The sequence below is a fragment of the Scomber japonicus genome, chromosome 15 (assembly GCF_027409825.1).
Source record: "Scomber japonicus isolate fScoJap1 chromosome 15, fScoJap1.pri, whole genome shotgun sequence".
Classification (NCBI taxonomy): Eukaryota; Metazoa; Chordata; class Actinopteri; order Scombriformes; family Scombridae; genus Scomber; species Scomber japonicus.
The window spans coordinates 16,644,655-16,659,701 of NC_070592.1; the positions used below are offsets into that span (position 1 = coordinate 16,644,655).

General features: G+C 38.2%; 1 protein-coding gene across 1 annotated transcript; it reads left to right on the top strand.

The window, feature by feature from the left end:
* The first annotated feature begins 12,116 nt into the window (after positions 1-12,116).
* Positions 12,117-14,712, top strand: LOC128373681 (receptor-transporting protein 3-like). The gene is made up of 3 exons (XM_053333831.1): positions 12,117-12,220; positions 12,479-12,650; positions 14,011-14,712. Exons 1-3 carry the CDS (start codon positions 12,205-12,207, stop codon positions 14,348-14,350), a joined length of 528 nt encoding a protein of 175 aa, XP_053189806.1. The 5' UTR covers positions 12,117-12,204; the 3' UTR covers positions 14,351-14,712.
* The last annotated feature ends 335 nt before the right edge of the window (positions 14,713-15,047 follow it).

The window sequence follows — 15,047 nt, forward strand, 5'->3', positions numbered from 1 at the left end:
TGTCATTCAGCTTGTAAGAAAAATGTACATAATGTTATGAATAAAAAAAACGAGACACAGAAAATACAATTGGGGGAAGAAAAAGAAGAAGAAGAAAGTCTTATGAGAAAAAAGGGAGGTGCAAGGGAGAGGTGGGAAAGGCATGGAGAGGTGTATAGACAGGTTCTTTCATATCACTGCTTAGTAAACTTGTCCTTCTAGTGCGTCATTGTTGCTACTGAGACATCCTAAAAAATCTGTGTCATCACAGCAAACAAATTGATTTAAGTGAAGGCGATGAGTATGCTATTAGATATGTCATGACTTGAACTGATTTAAACTTAATTTAAGGTAGTGAAAGGAACATTGTTGCATGACTATTCTGTGAATGTGTAATTTAATGGGCCAAAGAGGGTGGAGACCTTTACGATCCACTTCACCGATCCTTAAGATAACTCAAATAACCTGTTTCATAATTTTCAAGTCTGTTTTAGCAGTCAATAGTTAGATGCCCAAATTAACAGACATTTTTCTTCCCATAGTCATTCCCCCTGCTCGTACTGGAATTAGAAGATCCCTTCATAATGCAATTATGATGTAACTTATGATAGGGGCCAAAAACCACAAGCCTGCTTCTTCAGGCATTTAAAAAACTATCTGAAGCTAATATGAAGCTTTAGCCATCCAAATGAGTCGAATCAAATAGATATCTTTCAACATTACAGTCTTTTCAGTGCCAAAGTCCCTCCTTTTGTTACTATACTTCCACCACTGCTCAACAGGGAAACACTGTCCGAAGGAAACACAAAGAGTGGATTTATTCTAAAGACTGTAAATGTGAGAGATATCCACTTGATAAGACTAACTCAGACTGCTGAAGCCTCACATAGCTTCAGATAAAATTTTAAAAACATTTTTGCACATAATGACTATGTGGACGCACTGGGGATTTTGTCCCACATTACTTACACTGAAAGCACATTTGAAGGTGATCGTTTACTAACCAGTATGAACAGGAGGAATGATTACAAGGAGTGTTCATATCTCACTCACTAATAACCAGGGTTATTATAGTTAACTAAAACCAAGACTAAAACTAAAACTAGCAGTGAAAAAATTATTTATTTAACTGACATAAAACTAAATAAAAACTACAATGAACAATTAAAGGCTAATTGAAACTAAACTGAATTGCAGATAAAATCAGCTTAGTTTTAGTTTTCTTTTCATTTTCCCCCTCAATCTTAATGTATTCTGTTCAGTTTGACTTCTTGAAATAACAGGCTGGTACCTGTAGGGAGACCACAAACACAGCAAATGTTACCTCAGTGTCAGGCATTATTTGATCCTTTACAGCTTCTACTTATCAAGGCTTTCCTCCTAATACCTGAAAAACTAGGACTAAAACTAAAACTAGTCAATTCCTCAAAATAAAAACTAAACTAAAACTACTTAATCACTTGTTAAACTAACTAAAACTAAACTGAAATAAGAAAGCAAACTGAAAAACTAAATAAAAATAAAAACTAATGGAAATTTCAAAATAACCCTGCTCCAAACCCAAAAGAGACAATAAGCAACCATAAAAAATTGGATCAAAGGAAGATGGAGGGAAAGCCAAGTAAGGAGAATTTTACGACAGACAAAACACTTGAAGGAGAGGCATACTAGTAACATTGTCATTATCAACAAACCTCCAGATTATTTTTTGTGATTAATCATTGGTCTAGGTAATATCAAGAAATGATGAAAACTGCACATCACAATTTCTTAAAGTTCAAGGAGATGCCAGCTTGTTTTGTCCAATCAACATTCTTTAACCTGAAGATACTCAGCTCACTATCACATCAGACAAAAAGTTAGTATTCATATATGAGATGCTTTGACTAAACAATGATTAGCATTTTTGCTTTAAAAAATGCCCTAAACAATTTATTTACACAAAGTTGCAAATTTTCTGTCAATCTAATTAATTTACTATTCAACCCTAATAACAATGACTGGTTCATTCCCGTGTGTGAGGCACAACTTTGTCATCATTATTTGGCACTAATTATGTCTAATTATTTGGCATAGTTTTGTTCTTTCCTAAGATAAAAGGAGACTGTCACTGTTGCTGGTATGATTTAGTTTTGGCATTTCATGCAGAAGAAGAGAAAGGGGAGGAGCCCATGTGACAAAGATCCCAGTATGTTCTCCCACCCACAACACAGTTATGTTATGTACCATCAACTGGACACACAGTTGTATACTGGATGGTTCATTTGAAAGTGAACTGGTTAAACACTTGGTAAATCCCAGGAATATATGTTCCTTCTGCACATTGCTTCATGCGGTCAAAACAGGAAGTGTTTTGACTTTGTGTATACATCGCCATGGAGATGTTCAGCCTTAGGAACTATGGTTGATTGACTGTCTGATTAAGTAACTGATCAGGGTGTGTTTGCAACCTGGGGTCTGATGGTGAGTAGGTGTTTGTATCTAATTGAAAATGTCAAAGCACACTTAGAGATTTGTGCTGATAGCAAAGGAACCAAGCCCTAACCTGCAATGACATGGAGAACCCGGTTTACTCAGCAGCCTGATGAGTCATTGAGAAGCCCAGCCTGGCCGAGAGGGGTTAATTTGCAACATGTCCCTCTGTGGTGATTCATCTGCTAACAAAATGGCTGACATCCTGTTTCTTGACTCATTTCTAACCATAGAAATTAGGCATTTTGTGGTGCGCAGTTTCCCTTCCAAAGTTCCATGGTGGACAGACAGGCATGTTGGGCACACATGCTGCTCCGCATGGAATATTTTCACTACTGCCAAGTTACTGAAGTCCAAAAAAAACACGAGTACTTCAATTGATTTTTTGTCTTTAAATTAAAGAAAATATAGCCACATGGGGCGTGATCTGTATGTGAGTGAACTGTGCTGATGCAGCATTACAGTACATATCTGAGGAGTTTCAATAACAGCCATAAACTTAGAGATGTGCACTTGCCTATACTTTTCTTAATGTGTAAACCTCAAAAAAGCCAATTATCGTTTGTTGCAGAACAACAGACAAAAAAAAAACACAGAAAGTGACATTATGAAATAGCACTTGCTGTTATTGTCTAGCAGTTACAAAATCAAAGAACACAGCAGCCAATGTGAATCAACCCTGAGGTTAATATGAGTTAAGTGGGTGACTCGAGCACACTAGCACCCAACAGAGCCTGGAGGTTTCTTATTCAGCCCCTTGACATTTGGGTCACAGCAGAATGAAGCAACACAATATAAGAAGTATGACAGACTTTCTCCACCTCACCTGGCTGACTGGTAGGATATTTAAACAAATACTGCTGCTTTGTTTGTTGTTATAGCAACTACGTCAGACATCAAACTGTTGGAAGTGACACATCATGATAGGGATCTCTCTCTTCTCTGTTCCTTCCCGAGTTGCCCTGAATTTACTATAAACAAAGCCGGTTTAAAATACTAAACCACCACAGGGTATGCAGGCGGCAAGCAACTGCGGCTACCCAAGGCCGATAAACTCAATATTCTGATGTGCACAATGTTTGCTCACTAAGCGTGTAAATGGCCCATTCTCAGCATTCCTTCAACAACACTGACATAAGAACAAGGAGAGAAACGGCGAGAGGAGAGCTGAGGGAGTGGAAATGGAATCTCTATCTGTTTCGACATGTGAGCCAGAGAAATAAGCCTGAGGAGACACAAACTATCAAGCACAAAAAATATTTTCGCTCTCTTTGTTTTTTCCCTCGGCCTCCAACATACACACACATGTTCTGAACACACCTCACTAAACAAACACTATGATTGATCCAGCATGCCTGTCCAGTCGATTCATTTTGTGCGATCGTTCGGTGTGAACAGTATTAAGAAAGAATACTACATAACAGGTTTGGAGGGATGAGCCAGTAATCTTCTGATGCTTCTGTCAGGACCTTTCAGTGCCACTTTGGTCAGATTGACACTTACAAACAGATAACAGTAAACAGAAAACACAGCTTGTCTCCCTTCAGATCAACACACCTCAGCACGCCTGTTGAAAGCCACACAAAGGACAGACTCAAGGTCTGGTGAATGTATACAGTGTGAGAATACATACAGTAGTGTGTATCAACCCTTTTTTTAAAACTGTGTTTTACACAACAACACTGCTTGAAAAACAGGTCTATTAAGGTCCTCGTCATCTGTCCCAACTGGTTTAATGTTTGCAGTCATCTTGGGTGGAAAATCAAACAATAAAGGCATAAAAATGTTTTTACCAAACTGCTCTCTCCCCAGCAAGCACAGTATTGCTCATACCTGCTTAACAATATCTTTACAAGCAGACAGTGACCTTTTGTAACATGCATAAGGCTAACAAACCTGAATGAATGGGATGCAGGCGTGGCCGTGTAACTAGTGTGACAGGATAAAAATCTATAAAAAGTAGCACATATGCAAAGACCCACCACAAAAAAAAGCTGGCACTACAGACTTTTCCCCTCAAATTATAACCACATGTCGGACTATTCCTACCCAATGAGTCACATTGAATGAATGGAGGCAAAGACTATAAGTTTAAATCTGATTGAGTCAAAACTGCATAGAAAATGGATCTGCGTATGCAATAAATATATTGTCAGAGCCTACAGATCAGTCTGTAGAAGAAGACGTGTCGTTAGTGCCTTCTTTGCTCAACGGACGAGGCGGTATAACCAGAAGACAAGGATTGTGTATTATTTCACCAATTATCTTTAAACTCGATGGTTCTCAAGTTCGCCTGATGACAATTCCCTGAGATGCATACATAGTGTATTGTTGTGTGACTGAGGCATTAGACACGCTTGTAAAAGTGTCTCTGCCCTTTCAAGCATTATTTATTATCTGAGGTTCCCTACACACTACACACACTGATACCATGTTCATTTGCAAGGCAGTTATTTTGTCTCTCTTGAATGTTGAGAAGAGAACAGTTTGTGTCCTTGGTGCCATTCAGCACGGAGCCTTTTGTGCTTACAGACTGTAATAACAATTCTGTTCAGGTTTTGCTATGCACAGCTACCTGGATGACTCAATCAGCCACACACTTCACACTTGGTTGATGTGGAGAGAAACCAGCTTTTCATCTCTTGTTTTAAGTCTAATCACATTAATGGAGTCAAAACGGTGAATACAGCAGGGCAGTACACAATAGAACATAATGGAGCAGGTGACAGTAGAATTGAATAAAACAGGCAGCAAACAATAGAATAAAGTAGATCACAATATACAACTAGAATAGAATGGGATCAAACTAGACAGGCAGTAATAGAATAGAATAGAATGAAGAGGGGGAATAGAACAGAGCAGGATGGCTAGAATAGAATAGAATAGAACAGGCAACAGTAGAATAGTATAGAATAGAATGACATTGCATGTAGACAATAGAACACAATGTAGATATTGGATAGAACAGAGCAGAATAGCTAAAATAGAATCTCACTGTCAACAGTGCTTTTGTTCCACGATGCACAAAGTTGTTTTTTACCTCCTAACTTTGCTGCACAACTTGTCTCCTCTCTTTGTACTCCACCCGGTGAAACCGCCGTCGTGCGTCTCCTTTCCCGTCTGCGCGTCACATTCCTCAGATCGGACAACAACTCCACCCAGCTCCCGGTGTGTACCCTTCAATCCCAGCCAGCGAGGGAGGCAACTCGGACTCTAGGCCCGGACAGAAAGTTTCACTCGGCGGTGCGTGAAAACCACCTTATCCGCTGCTACTATGGCACAGATGCAGCGCAGTGAATGAGGAAGGAGCGGGGGCGACTCCTGCTTGAAAGGGCTTTCCCATCGGTGAGACTCCTCCCAGGCCCGCTGATCGCTGAGAACACAAGACCATTGGAAGTTTACTGCCTGAAGCATATTTCAAAAGTGCTGGCCTTTATGTCATGGCTGCCAGTTGGCGTTTTATCTATTGTGGAAGAAAGAAGGAGGACGCAACTGCAACTTTTCTCTGCCCACTCTCTACACACGGATTTAATTTTGGAGCCCTGCACAAATAATCCAGAGGCTTTTTCACCCTGACAGAGTGGCAGTGTCTGGCACCAATTTTAAGCTAAAGAGCAACAGGTTTCTTTGGAGACCATTTGTCTTATTGAAACATTGTGTTGAGGCTAGCTGTTTATCTCAAAAGCAAAACACTCATGTTGAATCAGGAGACTCCAAGAGTTCCCTTTTCAGTTCCCTTTTCTATAAGAATCCTTTGTAAAAAAACATGCAGGCTGCACCGCTCAGTCCCTCCTGCAATGGAGGCTGGATTTGGCCATTCAGGCACAGTGCAGGTTCAAGTGACCTAAATAGATCCAGTGTCACTGGTTGTCTTGGAGATCCCCATACACACTGTATGATGATTTTTATCATTCTGATTGTTATTCAGTATGTTAAGTCACTGTTTGCCTTCAGTCCATTTCTGTCTTTCTTTTTTGTCCTTCCTTTCTCTCTTCTTCATTTACATAAATATGCTGGAAATGATGACAAATGAACATTTAGAAAGCGTAATAAAGATAAAAGTATACTCCATAGGGTGTGTGCATCTCTGTGTTCTTTATATTGTCCGTTCTTTGCCCTGAAACGTGCATATCAGACAGAACACACCTTGTTTCATTGCCTTGTGATAACAACACACACACACACACACACACACTTATTGACTGTGTGTTCCTATCAAGGGTGTGCCTACTGTCCTAGTATGCACCTTTTTGCCTTCTTACACACATACACATGCACGCACACATTGGATGAGGATATGCCATATTTCTAAGAGCTTGCTTTGTCTCTTTGCTCTTTTCCATTTCATGCAAATGTGCAACTCTCAGCATAGCATATGATATGAAACAAGAGCGTTTGCATACAGTCGTTTGTGTTATGTAGACCAGGGCAGTGTGCAAAAATGAAGAAATAAATAAAATATAATGAAATGGTATCTGATTACATTAGTATCTGTGCTAAGGGTGAAAGTAAGCATCTGCTTACATGAACAAGCTCTGATAAAAACACTTGCAGGTATCCAGACTCTGAAACTGAGGGCGCGGCTGCTCCGAGGAATGTGCTCAAGGCATCTTACCACACCCAACCTCCTCCTTCCCTCCCTCCCTCCTTGTCTCTCTCTCTCTCTCTCTCTCTCTCTCTCTCTCTCTCTCTCTCTCTCTCTCTCTCTCTCTCTCTCTCTCTCTCTCTGAGTCACTTGGCAGCCATCGAACAGGTACAGGCCCAGGCTTGAGTCCAAGAGGCTGCTAAATCTTGGCCTGCATTTCAACACACCTGGCTGAGAAGTCGAAGATATCTAGGACTATTTGAATGCAATCAAGCTTTATTAACATGACTGTTGAGTTCAATGTTGACAATGCAAGTGTGCTCCACCTAATGACTACATAAAATACACTTAAATGAGTGACACATGAAACGGAAAAAAAATGTATTGAAATGTAATAAAATAATATTAAATACTATTTAAGTCATATTTTGTCCAAAGACTACTTAATAGTTTTTTCTGGATTGCAAGATTTTCCTCAGTCGTTTCCCTGCTTGCCATACAATCATAATTGTTCAAATTTCCATTTTTCTATTATTCACGTTTCGGTTCTCACCATCCGTCCTATTCCAAGATACTATGAAGTTTAAAGATCCCTTCGAAAAATGGACACAAAAAATACGTTTTCTCATTTGTGTGTTTTTTCTTTTCAAAAAAGACATTTTTAATCATATAATCAAAAATTCATATAAAGCGAGGCAAGATCATTTGTATAGCACATATTATACACACAAGTGTTTTACATAATGCATTAAAACAGTGGAAAGAAAGAGAAAACATGAATAAAAAGATGTAACTGAAGATTAAAAGAATAGAGACCCTTTGAATGGAAATTAGAAATTTAAGAACATCAGAAACATAAATAGTGATTAGTAACAGACTAAGAATGCAGTTATAGTGCAGTAATGGGGTGAGTGAACCCAAAGGAAATAAAAAATGCAGAAGAGAAACCAAGAGAACAGCACAGTTGGGCCACATCTACTCCCCATCCCTCACTGAAAACCCAGCATATGATGAATATGTAGCGTGTGTGTTTTTGTTTTTGTTTTTGTTTTGTTTGTTTTTTTTTGGGGGGGGGGGGGGGGTTCAAAGGTGTAACTGGACACAAAAATGTCATTGAAGTTGAATCAACACCACTCTCAAACAGTATACACGATAATATAAATATATAAAGGTATAGAAGGATTTTAGACTGCATTATTTTTAGGTGTATATATTTATATGCACTCCACAATAGCAATTTCACAGATAATAATTGACTTTTTTCCGTGTTTGTGTTTTCATAGAGAAAGAGATGAGATGTGAGATGAGATTTTGTAAAAACTGGATTAGCAGTTTTGTTTAACTCAGTTATTTTTCAAACCACACTGAATGTGCTTTTTGAGCTAGGGCAAGTGGACCACCCTCCCACACACACACTTTAAATTAACTCAGTGTCATGTAGCTGTTGTCCCATGGTTTTAATTTAATTTACCAGATTGTCACGAATTTACTTAAGTGCTGTAACAAAAACAGGTTACTCTGTGAATGTGCTCTTGTCTCATCTCTTTCTTTCACTGTCTGGGACCTGCGTCTCTGTGGCCCTGTGAGCTTTCCCAGCATGCTTTTCTCACGCTGTAATGTCACACCTGAGTATAAAGTGACTCTCTGGAGCCTGGGGCTTTGAGGTCATCTTTACACCACTGTGCTGGGAGGAAAGGTGCACACTCATGTCTTGTGTTGCTGTACTGTAGATGTGCAGATAGTCAACGCCTACTATATAATGATAAGTCACCTTCAGTCTGCTTAGTACACGTCCTTTTTTCCTACAGAACAAGATACTGCAAAGTAACTGTTCTCTCTAGCTGTTGAAGAGGAAAACATGATCCTTAAAAGTAAAACAACACAGTTACAATAACTGAATTACTATGTGTGTGTGTGTGTGTGTGTGTGTGTGTGTGTGTGTGTGTGTGTGTGTGTGTGTGTGTGTGTTTATGTGTAACTGAGAGACTTCATTACATAACCGCCATTATGTTGTTATGATAGAAAACACCTAAAATACTCACTGTCAAGTACTTCTAAATGAGATATATCTTATGAACCTGATAAATCTGCATGTGTGCGTTATCAGATGTGTGTGTGTTTGTGTGTGTGTGTGTGTGTGTGTGTGTGTGTGACTTTGTTTGCTGCAGTTGGAGACCTTATTCGAAGACTCTGTCAACCATCACAATCAGTATTTAGTAATGGGTGGGGCATCATCATGAACCGTCAACGGCTCACGTAGAAATGTTGGACGAGTGGAAAGTCCCCACACATACATTTTACTGTAAGTGTGTGTGCGTGTGTGTGTGTGTGTGTGTGTGTGAGCGCGTGTGCGTGCGTGTGCGTGAAAGAGAGAGAGAGAGAAGGAGAGAAACAATGCAGCGCCGCCACTACATACCTGTGTCAAGGTGTTGCCATTTTGATGCTATTGCTGCCACTTGTTAAAAGATGGTAATTATAATTTATTGCTGCTTTAAACATATTTTTCAAGAGCAAACATGCAGACTATATGATGACATTCCTTTAAAAGATTAGATTTATATTCAAATATGTTGATAAAAAAACAAGTCATAATTTCAAAGCCATTTTATCTCTAACAGGTTTTCCCACATTACAAAGGCCCAGGTGAGGGCTTGGTCTTTACCTTTGGACTTCAGCTTTATTCTAAACTTTACCAGACAAGAAGGTTGTTCTCAGACTTGAGGGAGCACTCCAGCTCTTAAAAGAAGCTCAAATATCAATAAAAAAGCTGAGATTGACACTGTACATGTTTTTTAATAAGTAAGAAGGTTTAGGTCTGAAACAGACTCGAAATAGATACAGCAAAGCCTCCAAAGATAAAAAAACAAGTTTTACCCTCTTCCAGAGAAGAATGACAACACAGTGTTTGTAATAACAACACCTCCCCTCTCATTTTCCAAGAAGCTCGTCCGCAGGCTGCAAGAAGCAATTGCAGTCAAAAGATGGGCAGCTTATCAGTCGGTCAACAAACACCTTGATAGGGAGCACAGTGATTTAAACAAGTTCTGTGACTCAGCTGCCAGCAAATTAAGTACATTTAGCTGGAATGACCACAGTCTAATGAGAACATACCTTCAAAGGTCTGCTGTTGAGTTGTAGGTGTTTTCTAATAGTATTTCCTCCTGCTTTTAAAACGATAGACTGAATATTTAACACCTCTCTGGATGATGTAAAGTCAACAGCATCCTGTGTAAAGGCGATTGGATTATATTTGGCATGCACAAAAAGACATAAGTGAAACTGGTGGAAGCTTTACTTCCACCAAAAACACTGGAGGTTATGACTTTTTTAAGGTAATTGGATGAGTCACAAGTGTGTCATTGCACTATTTTAAGGGATAGGTTCACATTTTTTCAAGTTGGTCCTAAAACAATAGTCTAATAATAGGTGTCGAAATGAACAAGAACATACTGGCCATTAAGACATCTCTTTATAATGCACTTGAAATGTAAGTGATGGGGGACAAAATCCACAGTCCTCTATCTGTACAAAATATATATTTGTACAGAAGTTTATTTTAAGCTAATGTGAGACTTCATCTACCCACATTAGTCAAATCAAGTCATTATCTTTCAGTGTTAACAGTCTTTTTAGTGCCAAATTCCCTCTTTTTGTGACAATTCTTCCACAGCAGCTCAGCAGGGAAACACTGTCTCTTGGACTGCTGAGGCTTCATATTATCTTCATATAAACTTTAAATACATTTTTGCTTAAAATTAAAAAATATATTTTATCCCTTATCACTTACATTGTAAGCAGATTTTGATTTGGATTCATTCTCATTAACAGCCAGTATGAGCAGGAGGGACGATTCCAGCAATAAAACCATGTTTTAATGTTCATCTGAGCAACTGACTATTTTTTTTTTAAATTGTGAACCTATCTTTTAACCTACATATCATTTTATTTCATTTTCTATTTTGTGGCCTGGCAAAATTGGTAACCTAGCCTATGGAGACAAATTAAAGATCACATTTTAATTTGTGTGTGATCATCCCATTTTAGCAAGGAACATGGAGCCAGTTATATAAGGACAAACACTTGCAGTACTGGGATCAACTTGATTTGGAAAAAACATGTAACGTATAATGTATTTCACATATATTGGCCTTACAGATATGTCCTTCAATGTTCAGGGTCATCCTAATAATGGCCATCAGGTCAACTGGATGGCAGCTCCTCTTTAGTTTCTCACAGTCAGTATACTTCAAGTACTTAGATATTTAGTTAAAATAAGTATACGTATATTTACTTATTATAATAAATGTAGCCACGAAGAGCTGATCCAGTTTGCCTGCTTCTATAAATAAGTAGTGACTCGTGGGAAAGCGCAGGACTCTCTGACTTCCCTAAATACTTATTTCCACTGTAAACTAAATAGTGCCACCCTGGTGTTCAACTGCACTGCAATTAAGGCCTCTGAAGCGTCCTGTCTTCTACTGCCCCCTGCTGGACTGAACTGGACAGGACTGATCTGAACTGAAGTGTATTGAACAGGACTGAACTGAATGATGATGACTGAAAATTGTTATCACTTGCATCATTCTTGTAATAATGTTACTGTAAATGAAACAAACCACAAAAAAATATGCATCAATAAATACAAAATCTTGACTCTCTTTATCATATATATATAACACAAAATGTTGCTTAGGGAAAGTAAGACATAGATAAATGATTAAATGTGTGCTGCAGTAAGACTAGAAAAATGAAATTAGCTACTTATTGTTAAAATATTATGTTTTCACTCTATGATGTATAATCAATCAAAAAATTGATTTGTCTGAGAATCCTCTCAGTATTTAGGGTTTCCATAAATGATGCTAATCCTCTTTTTGAACTGTCAGTTCCAACCATCAACAATTAATTACTGAACACTTATTATCTGTGGTCATCAATAGGGAAATCCCCCCAGAAATTCCCGATATGTTGTTTTGGTTATATCATGATTATGCACTCTGGACTGACGAGGAGGAAAATGAAAGTATGAGGTTAGGTTTCGTTTTCCAGAGCAGCAGCTGTTAACAGATAAATAGAGGCTCTCAGCTGAGAAACATTCAGAGCAACGTCGTTTCAGAAAACTGCTGTTTTTCTTCTTCAAAACAGAAAATACCCCATCATCGAGCACCATGAGCAGATCAACAGGTAATATATGAATAATTTCCTACTTTGTGGTTAATTTAGTAGCTTTTTGACTTAGTGCAATATAATTTTATGCCATTTCTGCAATATTACCAGCATTCATAATTGACCATATTTGCAGCATTTATTACAGTTTTCTTTCTTTTTGCTGCAAGATTGATCATTTCAATCAAAAAGAGCAGTGCATGTACATTGTAGTGCTGAATTTTTGACCTTGAGAGTTGTATTTTATTGACTACTAAGATATCTCCACTTTTGCAGACTGGACTCCTGCTTTGTGGATGGACACTTTTGAGGAGCTGCTGTATGATGACAATGAGCTGGACTATGATGACCAGTGGTCTCTCAACTTCAGCTACAGCCAGACAGACGACCTAACCAAGGAGGAGAAGAAAAGAGGCTGGAAAGTCTACTGCCACCGTGCCTATGGACGGTATGTGTTGCTTAACTAGTAGTAATATTAAAATAATATACAGTGATAATAAAATAAATAATAATCACAAGAGCCAAATGATTATTTATTTTTCTATCTGAATACACAGTAAATTATTTTGTTTGTCTTGCTGACTCCTCCTTGTTCCTGTGGCAATTTTATGTCAGGTCATATGTCATATGAGGAAGTGATCGTGTGACAGACAGCATGTAAACAAATAGTGTCAGTGTGTGGAAAAATATGGTACTGCATCCTGGTTCAAGAGGGCAAGCTTTTTTGTTTCTTTATGCATATAGGACAATAAATGCATAAAACACATGTAGAACAGAACATCTCTCCAACTGAGAGACATAAAAACTAAACTGTAAAGAAATACAGACAAAAACATAAAAAACTAAGGTCTTACAAGTGTCACAAGAAAAGTGAAAATTTACAGATGCAGGAAATATGATAGTGAGAGTGGTTATGACCTCACTGCACTAAGGCAATTACCACATTATTGCACCATTATCAGGCCCATAAAAAACTGTGTTTCTTCTGAAGTTTTTTAAAACTGTGCCACAAAATTATGAAATCTTGTACAAGACATGTCAGAGAGACCAACTCAGTAAACTGCTGAAAACACATTTGTGCAACCTGGTATTTTATCAGTCCCTTTTCTGGCTGTATCAGCTGTTTTAATTACCTTTGATGTTTTATTCATGTAGCTGTTATCTGCTTTTTATTCCTTCATTATTAGTAGGATTATTTTCTTATCAGCTTTTATTGATGTTTTCATTGACTCTGTCTTTGTGTCTTGCTTTGCATGTGAGGCACTTTGAGCTGCAATCTTTGCATGAAATATGTTGTACAAATAAATCATCAAATTATTGTTTTTTTTACATGCAAACAATGAATGATAATATTTATGTAACAACATTGTGATGTTGTGATGATAGCTAAATTCTATATGCTGTGTGTAGTGTTTGGACACTTTCTCATTCGAGGAAATTGAGAGGTGTGTCCAAACCTTTTGACTTTGTATTTAAAAGTCACATGTTCAGCCTTTGAAAATTATTTGACACTTTCTTTTAAATCTCTAAGAAAACTACAGTGTAAACATGGTAGTGAACAGATGGCAGTACATATTATTTAAAAGTGTTCGTTCTCTTTTTGCTTTTTCTTGGATATTTTAGCACTTGTATGTTGGTGTTACATCTGATTTAACCACCAACAAACTTATGGGAATCTGACCCTTTTTAAATATAATTTGTAGTTAAGCACCACAGAACCTTCATTTCAAACCTGAAGCATCTCATTAACCCAGTGAAGATCTGTTTCTCTGCCTCTCATGCATTCTCTTTTGATGACTCCTTTTCAGTTTCCAGTGCGGATCCTGCCACAAGAACTGGCCCTCAGCACGGGTGGTGGTTTTGTTCCGGTACCGACTGAGGGGAGACCGGGGGACAGTGATCATGCGGCCCTTTGGACAAGCCTGTCGCAGTTGCCAAGACGATGAGTTCGATCTTCCAGGTTTTGCCAAGAAAGAGGTGGAACACGCCTTACTCAGGCTGTTTGGCAAAATCCGTAAGAATTGCTACGGAGAGGATGACGATGATGATGATGGCTCTTCAGCATCCTCGACCAAAGTGTGGACCAAACCCCATGAGAAGAGCCTGTGTGAGGCCTGCATCATGGGCATTTGTTGTCAGGATGAATAGAAGTGTGTGCATGTGTGTGGTCTGTCATAGTCTACTTTTGGGGACAAATTTCAGACTTAGGGCCAGTTCATTTGGGACAGCTTGGTGGACAAAAGTCTTTACCATGATATACAAACAATACCAAAACAACTTCTCTTTCAGATATAACAGTTTATTAAAGTTAGCTATCAATTAACAATCAACATCACTCCATTCAATAAAACATCCAACTACAAACTCTCAAACATAAGCATCTATAATCAGCAAGCATGTGTGTGTGTGTGTGTGTGTGTGTGTGTGTGTGTGTGTGTGTGTGTGTGTGTGTGTGAGTGAGAGAGAGAGAGAAAGAGAGAGAGAGAGAGAGAGAGAGAGAGAGAGAGAGAGAGAGAGAGAGAGAGAGAGAAAGAGAGATTGGTTGTGTGGAGGTTGGCTGAGATAAATATGATTCATTGTATGTATGTTGTGGTGATACATGATACACCATTATGACCAACAATAAGATTGTAACAGACAGTAAATATACAAATTTGTACATTTTGTATCTTATTTTTCTTTTAATAAAGTCTATAAACATATTTTGTTTTTGTAGTAATGATTATTTTAGCATGGAGGACAAGTCATGTAACCATTCAGTTTACTAAACTTCCTACTTGTACATAAAACATATGTATTATTTCCACCTTAATGTTACTTTATATTCCTCTACATGTCAGACTCT

Coding starts and splice junctions, on each gene's coding strand:
- LOC128373681 (XM_053333831.1), top strand. Junction 12,651..14,010: donor TGCCACCGTGCCTATGGACG/GTATGTGTTGCT, acceptor ACTCCTTTTCAG/TTTCCAGTGCGGATCCTGCC.